This window comes from Salmo salar, chromosome ssa10, assembly GCF_905237065.1.
Source record: "Salmo salar chromosome ssa10, Ssal_v3.1, whole genome shotgun sequence".
Taxonomy (NCBI): Eukaryota; Metazoa; Chordata; class Actinopteri; order Salmoniformes; family Salmonidae; genus Salmo; species Salmo salar.
In genome coordinates, this window is record NC_059451.1 from 51,323,765 (window position 1) to 51,338,764 (window position 15,000).

The window sequence follows — 15,000 nt, forward strand, 5'->3', positions numbered from 1 at the left end:
GTGTTGGTGTAGCTGTTGGTGTAGCTGTTGGTGTTGCTGTAGCTGTTGGTGTTGGTGTAGCTGTTGGTGTTGGTGTTGGTGTAGCTGTTGGTGTTGCTGTAGCTGTTGGTGTTGCTGTAGCTGTTGGAGTAGCTGTTGGTGTAGCTGTTGGTGTAGCTGTAGCTGTTGCTGTAGCTGTTGCTGTAGCTGTTGGAGTAGCTGTTGGTGTTGCTGTTGGTGTTGCTGTTGGTGTTGCTGTAGCTGTTGCTGTAGCTGTTGGTGTTGCTGTAGCTGTTGGTGTTGCTGTAGCTGTTGCTGTAGCTGTTGGTGTAGCTGTTGGTGTTGCTGTAGCTGTTGCTGTAGCTGTTGGTGTTGCTGTTGGTGTTGCTGTAGCTGTTGGTGTTTCTCTTGACAGTTGTTTAAATTATTACTGCGCAGGAGATTGATAGGGAACGAGACATGGTGATATATGTGTAGCGTTGGAGATTAGATATTTGTTGTTCCTCTGTGTGTATTATGGTTTGTTCCTTTGTGATGTCACCGTCACACCCCATTCCACCTGCAAGGGACCTGTATCCTCAAAATAATCTAAAAACAGCTGTCTGATGATGTAGAGACAACGTTATATCTGATCATTAGGGCTCCCGAGTGGCGCGAGATGCAGTGAAAGAGGCGTCACTGCAGTCCCTGGTTCGAATCCAGGTTGCATCACATCCGGCCGTGGAAAAAAGTCATCGTTTGTAATAGATGTGTTTTCATTGGTTCAGAGCGTTACACTAGTTCTACCAAGCCCTAGATCAGTGTATAACTCTTTCCCAGACATATCTGCATGGGATAACTGATTTCAGATCAGTTTTAATCATAGTGAAAACTACTGGTAGTCCTCCTCTCATCTTCTCAGAGGAGATGTAGAGATTTGGCCAGACGTTGCAGCCAGAGAGATGTAACCAGGTGGACTCTCTCTCTACATCCCCCTCCCTCCCTCCCTCCCTCCACCGGTAGGGTTTAGCCAGTCTCTCTGGTACACAGACTCATCAGCCACACAGACTCATCAGCCACAGAACAGCAACTACATTTAAACCCTTTATCTTTAGTCGTTGACAGAAGGTCTCTGTCTCTCTGTCTGTCTCTCTGTCTGTCTCTCTTTTTCTGTCTTGTCTGTCTCTGTCTCTCTCTCTGTCTTCTTGTCTGTCTCTCTCTGTCTCTGTCTGTGTCTCTCTCTCTCTCTCTCTCTGTCTGTGTCTCTCTCTCTCTTTCTCTCTGTCTGTGTCACTCTCTCTGTCTGTGTCTCTCTGTCTGTCTGTCTCTGTCTGTCTCTGTCTGTTTTTGTCTGTCTGTCTCTCTGTCTGTCTGTCTCTCTGTTGCTCTGTCTCTCTGTTGCTCTGTCTCTCTGTCTCTCTGTTGCTCTGTCTCTCTGTTGCTCTGTCTCTCTGTCTCTCTCTCTGTTGCTCTCTGTCTCTCTGTCTCTGTCTCTCCCTGTCTCTCTCTCTCTGTCTCTCTCTGTCTCTCTGTCTCTGTGTGTGTGTAAAATCTGAGGGACATATGTGTCTCTAATATGGTCATACATTTGGCAGGTGGTTAGGAAGTGCAGCTCAGTTTCCACCTCATTTTGTGGACAATGTGCACATAGCCTGTCTTCTCTTGAGGGCCGGGTCTGCCTTGTCCCTCTGTTTAGGGACAGATAACATTCTAGTCTGCTCTGTTTTTTGGTTGATTCTTTCCAGTGTGTCAAATAGTTATCTTTTTGCTTTCTCATAATTTTAGTTGGGTCTCGTTGTGTTGTTGTCCTGGGGGTCTGTTTGTGTTTGTGAACAGAGCCAGCTGGCTGTTAATCAGCTGGCTTTGTGGTGGAACGTGTGGGCATCACTTCCTTTTAGGTGGTTTTAGAATTGAACAGTTATTTTCTGGATATTGATAACTGGTGGATATAGTCCTAATTCATCTCTGTATTGTTTGCGGGTTTTGCGTTGAACACAATTCATATTTTTGCAGAATCCTGCAATTGGGTGTTTGTCACATTTTGTACATTCTTGGTAGGTGAGTGGACCCCAGACCTCACAACCATAGAGGGCAATGGGTTCTATAACTGATTGGAGTATTTTCAGCCAGATCCTAATTGGGATGTTGAGTTTTATGTTCCATTTGATGGCATACAAGTGTTCATAGCCTCGTGGAATTTACCTGTGGTGTTGGTGTTTAGGCCGAGGTAGGTGTAATTATTTGTGTGCTCTAGGGCAACAGTGTAGAATTTGTATTTGTCTCAATCTCTCTCCCACTCCCTCTACGTCAGAGTACAATAGTTAAATCTCTCTCTGTCATAATGCATTCATCGCCAGAAAACAATCAAATCTGCTGTATACCCAAAACAGTCCTATCTTTCCTCTGCAGAACAGAGTGGAATCAGTCTTTTTTCAGACTACTGTCAGTTTTCTCTTTTTTCATTCAGTTATAATTTCCTCCTTTTCCCACTGTTTTCCAGAGTACAGTCGGTTTGAAGCCAAAATTCATGATCTACGTGAACAGATGATGAACAGCAGCATCAGCAGTGGCTCTCTGCGGACCAGCCAGAAGAGAACGCTCTACGTCAGGTAATGACTCCTCAATAACCCCTTCATAACCTATGTCATGTACGACTATGATCCTAACCCTTATGATAATGTCTATGGCTTCATCTTCTAACATCTACACTGTTATGAAGGAAGTGGACAGGTGATCTGTCGCCCTGATAGGCACCCAGCAGATTGCTTTCACCTGTCTCTGTTACAGAGACAATATATGCTAATGTAGAGTATATTAGGCCCATGTCACATTATCTGGAGGCTGTTGTTTTTTACTCTCTGGGTACTTTCATCACCTTTACCTTCATGATGCTATCAATGCACTTTACCATGACTGTGGCTTTCTGTCTTGAGGAGAATCGAAAAGGGATAACTTTATTGTCCATACGTCGACATTGACAATATTCAACCCATAAGGGCAGAGCACAGGAGCACTGACCCTTCGAGTCTTCTCTCTGTGTGTCTGTCTGTGTTGACACAGACACTTAGGGTGTTTTCACACTGTTTCCCCTGTCATAACCCCTCACACTAGACTACTGACATAACCCCTCACACTAGACTACTGACATAACCCCTCACACTAGACTACTGACATAACCCCTCGCACTAGACTACTGACATAACCCCTCACACTAGACTACTGACATAACCCCTCACACTAGACTACTGACATAACCCCTCACACTAGACTACTGACATAACCCCTCACACTAGACTACTGACATAACCCCTCGCACTAGACTACTGACATAACCCCTCACACTAGACTACTGACATAACCCCTCACACTAGACTACTGACATAACCCCTCACACTAGACTACTGACATAACCCCTCACACTAGACTACTGACATAACCCCTCACACTAGACTACTGACATAACCCCTCACACTAGACTACTGACATAACCCCTCACACTAGACTACTGACATAACCCCTCACACTAGACTACTGACATAACCCCTCACACTAGACTACTGACATAACCCCTCACACTAGACTACTGACATAACCCCTCACACTAGACTACTGACATAACCCCTCACACTAGACTACTGACATAACCCCTCACACTAGATTTAAAGTCTACACTGTTTCCCTGTCATAACCCCTCACACTAGACTACTGTTATAACCCCTCACACTCGATTTAAAGTCTACACTGTTTCCCCTGTCATAACCCCTCACACTAGACTGCTGACATAACCCCTCACACTAGATTTAAATATACAATATTTTTGGGTGAAAATCACGACATAGAATTGATTTTCTACCCTATCTCTTTAAAAACAAATGTAACCTTTATTTTAATTAGGCAAGTCAGTTAAGAACAAATTCTTATTTACAATGACGGCCTACACTGGCCAAACCCGGACGATGCTGGGCCAATTTTGAGCCGCCCTATGGGACTCCCAATCACGGCCGGATGTGATACAGCCTGGATTCAAACCAGGGACTGTAGTGATGCCTCTTGCACTGAGATGCAGTGCCTTAGATCGCTCCGCCACTCAGGACCTCTTAAAGGGCCAGTAGCCTACTTTGGGTGTACAATTTTCAATTATAGCATTAATTAATCTGCAGTTATTCTTCTGCTATTTATTTTGTTACCAATTATATTTACATGTTAATATTATCTTCAAATTACAATTATTATGTCATCTTTCAGCTAAGTGCAATTCATTAGCTTCCAAATTGAGGGAATGTTAAAAAAATAGATATTGGTTTGTTTCTAAACATAGCAATGTGAATGCAAAGAGGACTCAGACCATAAAATAGGTGAAGTGAACTGGCAAAAGAGTTGAGTCCTCATTCAAAGGCAGTGTAAATACAAAGAGAACTGACTTCTTTTGGGGGTTTTTACCCCCAGAGTTCACTTTAAAGAGGACTGAGATTTTTTTATATTTTTTTAAGAGGACTATATGTGAAAACACCCTTAGGCAACACCACAAACACACACACAGCCATTTTCTCCACCATCTGAAGTGAACAGATCCTCTGCACTGATACATTGATTGATGTTAGAGAAGCCATTGTCCTTTACGTTGACTGGAGCCCTGATATGGCTGGTCTTCCTCCATTATGATGTAGACATACAACTGATAATAGAGGCTAGTTTGATTTGTCCATTCAGGTCTCATCTGTGTGTGGTCAGCTTGCCTCCGGTACACAGCAGTCCCAGGGAAGTGGAGAACGTCCTTGTCACAGGCCCTGGCCTACACATCTGCAAAGATTTTAGCTGTTCTCACTAACGGCAAATGATTGCAGTTTATTATATTTAGCTACCTGTTTTTTCTTGTTATGAATAAGAGTGTCATAATGGTTTGGGGCTGTTTTTCATGGTTCAGGCTAGGCCCCTTAGTTCCAGTGAAGGGAATCGTAACACTAAAACATACAATGACTTTCTAGACGATTCTGTGCTCCCAACTTTGTGGCAACAATTTAGGGAAGGCCCTTTCCTGTTTCAGCATGACAATACCCCGTGCACAAAGCAAGGTCCGTACAGAAATGGTTTGTCGAGATCGGTGTGGAAGAACTTGACAGGCCTGTAAAGAGCCCTGACCTCAACCCCATCGAACACCTTTGGGATGAATTGGAACGCCGACTGTGAGCCAGGCCTAATTGTCCGATATCAGTGCCCGACCTCCGTAATGCTCTTGTGGCTGAATAGAAGCAAGTCCCTGCAGTAATGTTCCAACATCTAGTGGAAAGCCTCCCCAGAAGTGTGGAGGCTGTTATAGCAGCAAAGGGGGGACCAGCTCCATATTAATGCCCATGATTTTGAAATTAGATGTTGGACGAGCAGGTGTCCACATACCTTTGGTCATGTGGTGTGCACTCTATGAAAAGCCTCTCCTACAGTATACTGAAGGAGGATATAGAGCAGGCCTCCTACAGTATACTGGAGAAGGATATAGAGCAGGCCTCCTACAGTATACTGGAGAAGGATATAGAGCAGGCCGCCAACAGTATACTGGGGAAGAACATAGAGCAGGCCTCTCCTACAGTATACTGGAGAAGGATATAGAGCAGGCCTCTCCTACAGTATACTGGAGAAAGATATAGATCAGGCCTCTCCTACAGTATACTGGAGAAGGATTTAGAGCAGGCCTCTCCTACAGTATACCGGAAAAGGATATAGAGCAGGCCTCTCCTACAGTATACTGGAGAAAGATATAGAGCAGGCCTCTCCTACAGTATACCGGAGAAGAATATAGAGCAGGCCTCTCCTACAGTATACCGGAGAAAGATATAGAGCAGGCCTCTCCTACAGTATACCGGAGAAGGATATAGAGCAGGCCTCTCCTACAGTATACTGGAGAAAGATATAGAGCAGGCCTCTCTAACCCTGTTCCTGGAGAGCTACCCTCCTGTAGGTTTTCCCTCCAACCGTAGTTGTAACTAACCTGATTCAGCTTATCAACCAGCTAATTATTAGTTTTGAGTTTTATTAGTCGTGTGTACGGGATACACATGGTACACACCGTCAAATGAAATGCTTACTTGCAGGTTCCTTCTCGACAATGAAACAACAATAAGAAATAAGAAAAAATAAGAATACGAAAAATAAAGTGAATGGCTCAGCGGAATAGAATAAAGTATAATACAGGAAGTCACAATTTATAGTCCAGAATTTACATGTGTTTTGAGGAAGGGGGGATTGGGGTGTTTAAATTGAGCAGTATGTAGCTTTTCTTCATAATTAGTGTCAGGTAGCAGCAGTGGTGATGTGTGTGTTCTAGGGCTGGGCGATATGGCCTAAAAATCTGATCTATATTTTCTTTCAAACTTATGTTTTTCTTTTTTTTAATGTTTTTTCTTAATAATCTTTTGTACAATTTAAAGGTTAAAATACACTGCATTTCAAACAGTCAGGAATAATCAAATGAATTCAGGTCTTGTGAAATTATACCTTGGCTAAATATACAATGCATTCGGAAAGTATTCAGACCCCATTACTTTTTCCACATTTTGTTACATTACAGCCTTATTCTAAAATTGATTGATTAAATATATATTTTTCCCCCATCAATCTACACACAATACCCCAAGCAAAAACAATTTTTTTTATGTTTGCAAATGTATTAAAAATAAAAAGCTGAGATATCACATTTACTTAAGTATTCAGACCCTTTACTCAGTACTTTGTTGAAACACCTTTGGCAGCGATTACAGCGTTGAGTCTTCTTGGGTATGACGCTACAAGCTTGGAAAATCTGTATTTGGGTAGTTTCTCCCATTCTTCTCTGCAGATCCTCTCAAGCTCTGTTACGTTGGATGGGGAGCGTTGCTGCACAGCTATTTTCAGGTCTCTCCAGAGATGTTCGATCGGGTCCGGGCTCTGGCTGGGCCACTCAAGGACATTCAGAGACTTGTCCTGAAGCCACTCCTGCGTTGTCTTGGCTGTGTGCTTAGGGTTGTTGCCCTGTTGGAAGGTGAACCTTCGCCCAAGTCTAAGGTCCTGAGCGCTCTGGAGCAGGTTTTCATCAAGGATCTCTCTGTACTTTGCTCCGTTCATCTTTCCCTCGATCCTGGCTAGTCTCCCAGTCCCTGCCGCTGAAAAACAACCCCACAGCATGATGCTGCCGCCACCATGCTTCACCGTAGGGATGGTATTGGCCAAGTGATGCGCGGTGCCTGGTTTCCTCCAGACGTGATGCTTGGCATTCAGGCCAAAGAGTTCAATCTTGGTTTCATCAGACCAGAGAATCTTGTTTCTCATGGTCTGAGAGTCCTTTAGGTGCCTTTTGGCAAACTCCAAGTGGGCTGCCATGAGCCTTTTACTGATGAGTGACTTCCGTTTGGCCACTCTGCCATAAAGGCCTGATTTGGTGGAGTGCTGCAAAGATGGTTGTCCTTCTGGAAGGTTCTCCCATCCCCACAGAAGAACTCTGGAGCTCTGTCAGAGTCACTATCGGGTTCTTGGTCACCTCCCTGACCAAGGCCCTTCTCCCCCGATTGCTCAGTTTGGCCGGGCGGCCAGCTCTTGGAAAAGTCTTGTTGGTTCCAAACTTCTTCCATTTAAGAATGATGGAGGCCACTGTGTTCTTGGACTTTTAATGCTTCATCCATTTTTTGGTACCCTTACCCCAGATCTGTGCCTCGGCACAATCCTGTCTTGGAGCTCTACGGACAATTCCTTCGACCTCATGGCTTGGTTTTTTTCTCTGACATGCACTGTCAACAGTGGGACCTTATATAGACGGGTGTGTGCCTTTCCAAATCGTGTCCAATCAATTGATTTTACTACAGGTGGACTCCAAATCAAGTTGATGATCAATAGAAACAGGATGCACCTGAGCTAAATTTCAAGTCTCATAGCAAATGGTCTGAATACTTATGAAAATAGGGTATTTCTGTTTTTATTCTTAGTAAATTTGCAAATATTTCTAAAAACCTATTTTTGCTTTGTCATTATGTGTCACGTCCTGACCAGCAGATGGAGCTGTTGTTGTAGTTTTGGGGTCAGGACGTGGCAGTCTTGTGTGTGTGATTGTTCTGTGTTGGTCTTGTGACTCCTGATCAGGAACAGCTGGGGATCGTTGTTCCTGATTGGGAGTCATATATGTAGGAGTATGTTTGTCACTTGGTTTTGTGGGTAGTTGTTTTTGCACTGCGTGTTGTGTGCCTGCAAAACTGTTCCTGTCTTATATATTGTTTGAATTGTTAAGTGGATGCTCTACTCCTTTATTTTTATTAAAGATGAGTATTCACATACCTGCTGCGCCTTGGTCCATTTTTACAGAAGACAGCCGTTACAGAACTACCCACCACCAAAGGACCAAGCAGCGGAGAAGAGGACAGAGGCAAGTGAGGGAGGAATGTTGGAGGCAGCCCCAATAATTTTTTAGGGGGGGGCACAAGGGCTATTTGGCGGGGCGAGATTACAGCCCCAGGCCAGCTCCCCGTACCCTTGTAGGGCAGACTGGACAGGTCCCGTGCTTTGGGGTTGGGGCTGTGGTGAGGCCTGGGATTTTCAGGCCGGTAGGCAAGGTACCAGCGCCCCGCATGTGCCAGGGCGAAGTAGGCATCGAGCCGGAACGGGTGATGCCAACCCTGCGCTCAAGACCGCCAGTGCGCCCTTTCGGTCCGGTGTTTCCTGCCAGACACACTAGCATGGAGGTGCGTGTCTCCAGGCTGGCACGTCCTATACCAGCCCCACGCATCAGGAGTCTAGTGTGTCAACCCAGCCTCGCCAGTCAACAGTCACCAGGGCTGCCCGCCAGTCAACAGTCGTCAGAGCTGCCCGCCAGTCAACAGTCGTCAGAGCTGCCCGCCAGTCAACAGTCGTCAGAGCTGCCCGCCAGTCAACAGTCGTCAGAGCTGCCCGCCAGTCAACAGTCGCCAGAGAGGTCAGACTGCCCTGAACTGCCGGAGTGGCCAGACTGCCCTGAACTGCCGGAGTGGCCAGACTGCCCTGAACTGCCGGAGTGGCCAGACTGCCCTGAACTGCCGGAGTGGCCAGACTGCCCTGAACTGCCAGAGTGGCCGGACTGCCCTGAACTGCCAGAGTGGCCGGACTGCCCTGAACTGCCAGAGTGGCCGGACTGCCCTGTTCTGCCAGAGTGGCCGGACTGCCCTGTTCTCCCAGAGTGGCCGGACTGCCCTGTTCTGCCAGAGTGGCCGGACTGCCCTGTTCTGCCAGAGTGGCCGGACTGCCCTGTTCTGCCAGAGTGGCCGGACTGCCCTGTTCTGCCGGAGTGGCCGGACTGCCCTGTTCTGCCAGAGTGGCCGGACTGCCCTGTTCTGCCGGAGTGGCCGGACTGCCCTGTTCTGCCAGAGTGGCCAGACTGCCCGGTTCTGCCAGAGTGGCCAGACTGTCCGGTTCTGCCAGAGGTGCCCGCCTGCCCTGATCTGCCAGGGTGCCCGGCCTGTCAGGATCAGCCCGAGTGGTCCTCCTGCCCTCCGGTCCAGCCCGAGTGGTCCTCCTGCCCTCCGGTCCAGCCCGAGTGGTCCTCCTGCCCTCCGGCCCAGCCCGAGTGGCCCGCATGCCTTCCGGCCCAGCCCGAGTGGCCCGCATGCCTTCCGGCCCAGCCCGAGTGGCCCGCATGCCTTCCGGCCCAGCCCGAGTGGCCCGCATGCCTTCGGCCCAGCCCGAGTGGCCCGCATGCCTTCCGGCCCAGCCCGAGTGGCCCGCATGCCTTCCGGCCCAGCCCGAGTGGCCCGCATGCCTTCCGGCCCAGCCCGAGTGGCCCGCATGCCTTCCGGCCCAGCCCGAGTGGCCCGCATGCCTTCCGGCCCAGCCCGAGGGGCCCGCATGCCCTCCGGCCCGGCCCGAGGGGCCCTCCTGCTCTCCGGCCCGGCCCGAGGGGCCCTCCTGCTCCCCGGCCCGGCCCGAGGGGCCCTCCTGCTCCCCGGCCCGGCCCGAGGGGCCCTCCTGCTCCCCGGCCCGGCCCGAGGGGCCCTCCTGCTCCCCGGCCCGGCCCGAGGGGCCCTCCTGCCCCCCGGCCCGAGGGGCCCTCCTCGAGGGGCCCTCCTGCCCCCCGGCCCGGCCCGAGGGGCCCTCCTGCCCTCCGGCCCGGCTCGAGGGGTCCGTCTGCTTGGCGCAGCTATCGGCTCCACCGAAGTGGGCGACGCCGAGGGTGGAGCAGGGTCCACGTCCTGCACCGGAGCCACCTCCAGGATAGGTGGGTTGGGGAGGGAGGGTGTAGCACAGTGCCGTCGTTGACGGCAGCCACCCTCCCTTCCCTCCCTTATTGTTTAGGGGTTATTGTTTATGGGTTTTGTTGGGGATTTTGTTTGTTGGTGTTTTTTCGTTGTTAGGTGCATTCCGGGGTCTGCACCTTGAGGGGGGGGTACTGTCACGTCCTGACCAGCAGATGGAGCTGTTGTTGTAGTTTTGGGGTCAGGACGTGGCAGTCTTGTGTGTGTGATTGTTCTGTGTTGGTCTTGTGACTCCTGATCAGGAACAGCTGGGGATCGTTGTTCCTGATTGGGAGTCATATATGTAGGAGTATGTTTGTCACTTGGTTTTGTGGGTAGTTGTTTTTGCACTGCGTGTTGTGTGCCTGCAAAACTGTTCCTGTCTTATATATTGTTTGAATTGTTAAGTGGATGCTCTACTCCTTTATTTTTATTAAAGATGAGTATTCACATACCTGCTGCGCCTTGGTCAATTTTTACAGAAGACAGCCGTTACATTATGGGATATTGTGTGTAGATTGATGGACATTTTTTATTTAATCCATTTTAGAATAAGGCTGTAACGTAACAACGTGTGAAAAGTGAAGGGGTCTGAATACTTTCATAATGCACTCCGTGGGTGGGTGTGAGTGCGGAGAATCAGACCTGTTCAAGTGTTCAGCAGTCATGATGGCTTGTAGATAGTGGTATCAGACCTCATGCTCCGATACCATCTGCCTGAACAGCTTGTGGCTGGGGAGCGGATATCCTGGATGGGTGGGAGCATGGTCCCAGTGATGAACTGGGCCGTCTTCACCACCCACTGGAGTGCCTTGTGGTTGTGGACGGAGCAATTTCCGTACCAGGCCGTGATGCAATCAGTCAGGACGCTCTCGATGGTGCAGTGGTCCACTCGGTTAGCTTAGGGTTGGAGTGAAAACCTACAGGACGGTAGCTCTCCAGGAAGAGGGTTGGACTGAACCTACAGGACGGTAGCTCTCCAGGAATAGGGTTGGACTGAACCTACAGGACGGTAGCTCTCCAGGAACAGGGTTGGACTGAACCTACAGGACAGTAGCTCTCCAGGAATAGGGTTGGACTGAACCTACAGGACGGTAGCTCTCCAGGAATAGGGTTGGACTGAACCTCCAGGAACAGGGTTGGACTGAACCTACAGGACGGTAGCTCTCCAGGAACAGGGTTGGACTGAACCTACAGGACGGTAGATCTCCAGGAACAGGGTTGGAGTGAACCTACAGGACAGTAGATCTCCAGGAAGAGGGTTGGACTGAACCAACAGGACGGTAGCTCTCCAGGAACAGGGTTGGACTGAACCAACAGGACGGTAGCTCTCCAGGAACAGGGTTGGACTGAACCTACAGGACAGTAGATCTCCAGGAACAGGGTTGGAGTGAAAACCTACAGGACGGTAGCTCTCCAGGAACAGGGTTGGAGTGAACCTACAGGACAGTAGATCTCCAGGAACAGGGTTGGACTGAACCTACAGGACAGTAGATCTCCAGGAACAGGGTTGGACTGAACCTACAGGACAGTAGATCTCCAGGAACAGGGTTGGAGAGCCCTGATATAGAGGGATATATGGAGAAGGATGCAGTCCCAGTGGTTTGATTCCCACTCTCTCTAACAGGATTAGTCTCTCTGCTAGGGGATGTTCAGGAGATTGAAACTCAAACCAGTTCCTAAAACCATCCTTCTTACTTTGCGCTGACACATACTTCCAGCAACAGAAAATATACTGCATTATGGAAATCCAAGCTTTGCAGAATTATTTTCTTTACAGCCCTCTAGAACTGCATGCATAAAATTAGCACTCCATGTCACATAGGGAAGTCATAGCAAACAGATGAACACAACCAAGGGCTAGTATTCCGCTGCTCAAACGTCTTAGTCTTTTTTTTTATTTCATTTTTTTTTTTTTTACCTTTTATTTAGCCTGACAAGTCAGTTAAGAACAAATTCTTATTTACAATGACGGGCTAGGAACAGTGGATTAACTGCCTTGTTCAGGGGCAGAACGACAGATTTTTACACCTTGTCAGCTCGGGGGATTCGATCTAGCAACCTTTCGGTTACTGGCCCAACGCTCTAACCACTAGGCTACCGGCCACCTCTGTGGGTTTAATTAACAACATCTCCCCATTAGAATAACTCACTCAGTGATCCGTTTAACTACAACTACACCATAGTACCCCCTAGGGCATGGGGTTCCCAACCTAGGGGGCCAACATTTCGTGGGGGGGGGGACCTTCCTTGATTTGAAGGGTAAAAAATATATAGATGGATTGTTCATACCGATCTAAAAAAATATATATATAAAAACCAAAGTAGAAATCGGTGATGCTTTTGGCTAAGCTGAGCTATGACCTTCTAAAGTCGAGGATTCAAATACATTTTTTCAATGTAGGCTATCTCAATAAACAATCATTAAAAAGGGGGAGACGGCGTGACATTTTTTTTTATGTGAAAAGGGGGGCCCTGGGGGGGGGGGGACAATTAGACTGTAATGAAAGCAGGAGGGTTCTGGTCAGTTTCCTTTAAGCCCTGCCCTCAGGATGAGGTGTAGCTTGTAGCATCAACTTTTATAGCCTTCCAGCTGTATTGTCGTCCATCTCATTACAGCAGAGGAGAGGCTAGAAAACAGAGAACCACACATTTCAATTAGCTGCTTTTAACCATGCTGTTTTAATGCTCCTGGCTCTGGCATTGGCAGCTGTACTACAGTAAGATTTAGTCTTCCCTTTAATAGCGTACATAAAGATGGAAACACAGAGGAAGCCTGACTGGCTAGGTAGATGACCTCATAGCAGACAGAGAGAATTATTTACACTCTTCTATTTTATTGATCGTTAAAAACACAAACTGAGAGAGGCCTGTAGAATCCTGGAATGGCACGTTTGATGTTTTGTTTTGATGATATGAAGTGACATTTACAGCTGGGGCTGTGTGTGTTCCTGTAAGGACCTGTATCAATATATTTATTTCACACAGAGTGTAAGTGTTTGTGCTCAGTACTGAACGGGAAGAGGGGCCCCACCGCTCAATTAGAGTAAAAGATGCTGTTCATAAACATTCTTCTTATCAGACTACATTAACATGATGCAACGTGGGTTATTATCAGACTACATTAACATGATGCAACGTGGGTTATTATCAGACTACATTAACATGATGCAACGTGGGTTATTATCAGACTACATTAACATGATGCAACGTGGGTTATTATCAGACTACATTAACATGATGCAACGTGGGTTATTATCAGACTACACTAACATGATGCAACGTGGGTTATTATCAGACTACATTAACATGATGCAACGTGGGTTATTATCAGACTACATTAACATGATGCAACGTGGGTTATTATCAGACTACATTAACATGATGCAACGTGGGTTATTATCAGACTACATTAACATGATGCAACGTGGGTTATTATCAGACTACACTAACATGATGCAACGTGGGTTATTATCAGACTACATTAACATGATGCAACGTGGGTTATTATCAGACTACATTAACATGATGCAACGTGGGTTATTATCAGACTACATTAACATGATGCAACGTGGGTTATTATCAGACTACATTAACATGATGCAACGTGGGTTATTATCAGACTACATTAACATGATGCAACGTGGGTTATTATCAGACTACACTAACATGATGCAACGTGGGTTATAATCAGACTACATTAACATGATGCAACGTGGGTTATTATCAGACTACATTAACATGATGCAACGTGGGTTATTATCAGACTACATTAACATGATGCAACGTGGGTTATTATCAGACTACACTAACATGATGCAACGTGGGTTAATATCAGACTACATTAACATGATGCAACGTGGGTTATTATCAGACTACACAAACATGATGCAACGTGGGTTATTATCAGACTACACTAACATGATGCAACGTGGGTTATTATCAGACTACACTAACATGATGCAACGTGGGTTATTATCAGACTACACTAACATGATGCAACGTGGGTTATTATCAGACTACACTAACATGATGCAACGTGGGTTATTATTCCTGTTTTATGGATGAAGGTAAGACACGAGGATGAGGCAGTACAGCCCTGTTTAATTGATGAAGAAAATACATGGAGATGAGGCTGGCAGGCTGGATGCTAGGGGACGGCTGTTACTTCAGCTCCAGTTCCTTAGCAGGCAGATGCACACGAACACACAATGTCAAGGTTCTGCAGTTGGTAAAGCTCTCCTGAGCTGTGCTTTGCGTGCTGCATATGTTTGGCATCTATTCAGGAATCACTCATATCTATTTTAATATGGAACACCTGCTCAGTCCCTGTGATCTGTATCTGAACTCAGTCCATCCATATTTCTCATGCTTCTCCAGTCTCTCCTGGACAGATAGACTCTCTGACATGGGCTTTGTGGACTACGTCATCACACACCAATCTCAGGTGGAAAATCATGCTCACGCTCTTTGCCTTCCATGTGTGTTTTTGTGTTGTGTATTTATATTAAAAAGACCTCACCTGGCGCAGTTTCTTTGTTACAGGACCTCATGAAATCATTCTCCTTAACTAACAGCTCCCTAATAATGTGAAATATGTATTTTTACTGAAGGATATGTCATTGAGTTTGTCGTGTTGTTTCTCTCTCCCAGTTTGACAAGACAGTTCCACCCTCATCTATTGTTGTTGTTGTCTGCATGGCGCTGTTTGATGATGTAATGTTGTTTCTCTCTCTCCAGGGCTCTGTTTGACTATGACAGGGCGAAGGACTCGGGGCTGCCCAGCCAGGGGCTCAACTTCCACTTTGGAGACATCCTTCAT

At 47.1% G+C, this 15,000-nt stretch overlaps 1 protein-coding gene across 13 annotated transcripts in view; it reads left to right on the top strand.

The window, feature by feature from the left end:
• The window catches only part of dlg1a (discs large MAGUK scaffold protein 1a), a 389,839-nt gene that overhangs the window by 321,598 nt on the left and 53,241 nt on the right, over positions 1-15,000 (top strand). For all 13 annotated transcript variants that reach the window (XM_045687910.1, XM_045687907.1, XM_045687908.1 and 10 more), the window contains 2 exons: positions 2,459-2,567; positions 14,919-15,000. The exon at positions 14,919-15,000 is cut by the window's right edge and continues 95 nt beyond it. In XM_045687910.1, coding sequence (XP_045543866.1) covers positions 2,459-2,567; positions 14,919-15,000 — 191 coding nt within the window. The remainder of the gene's footprint in view (positions 1-2,458; positions 2,568-14,918) is intronic.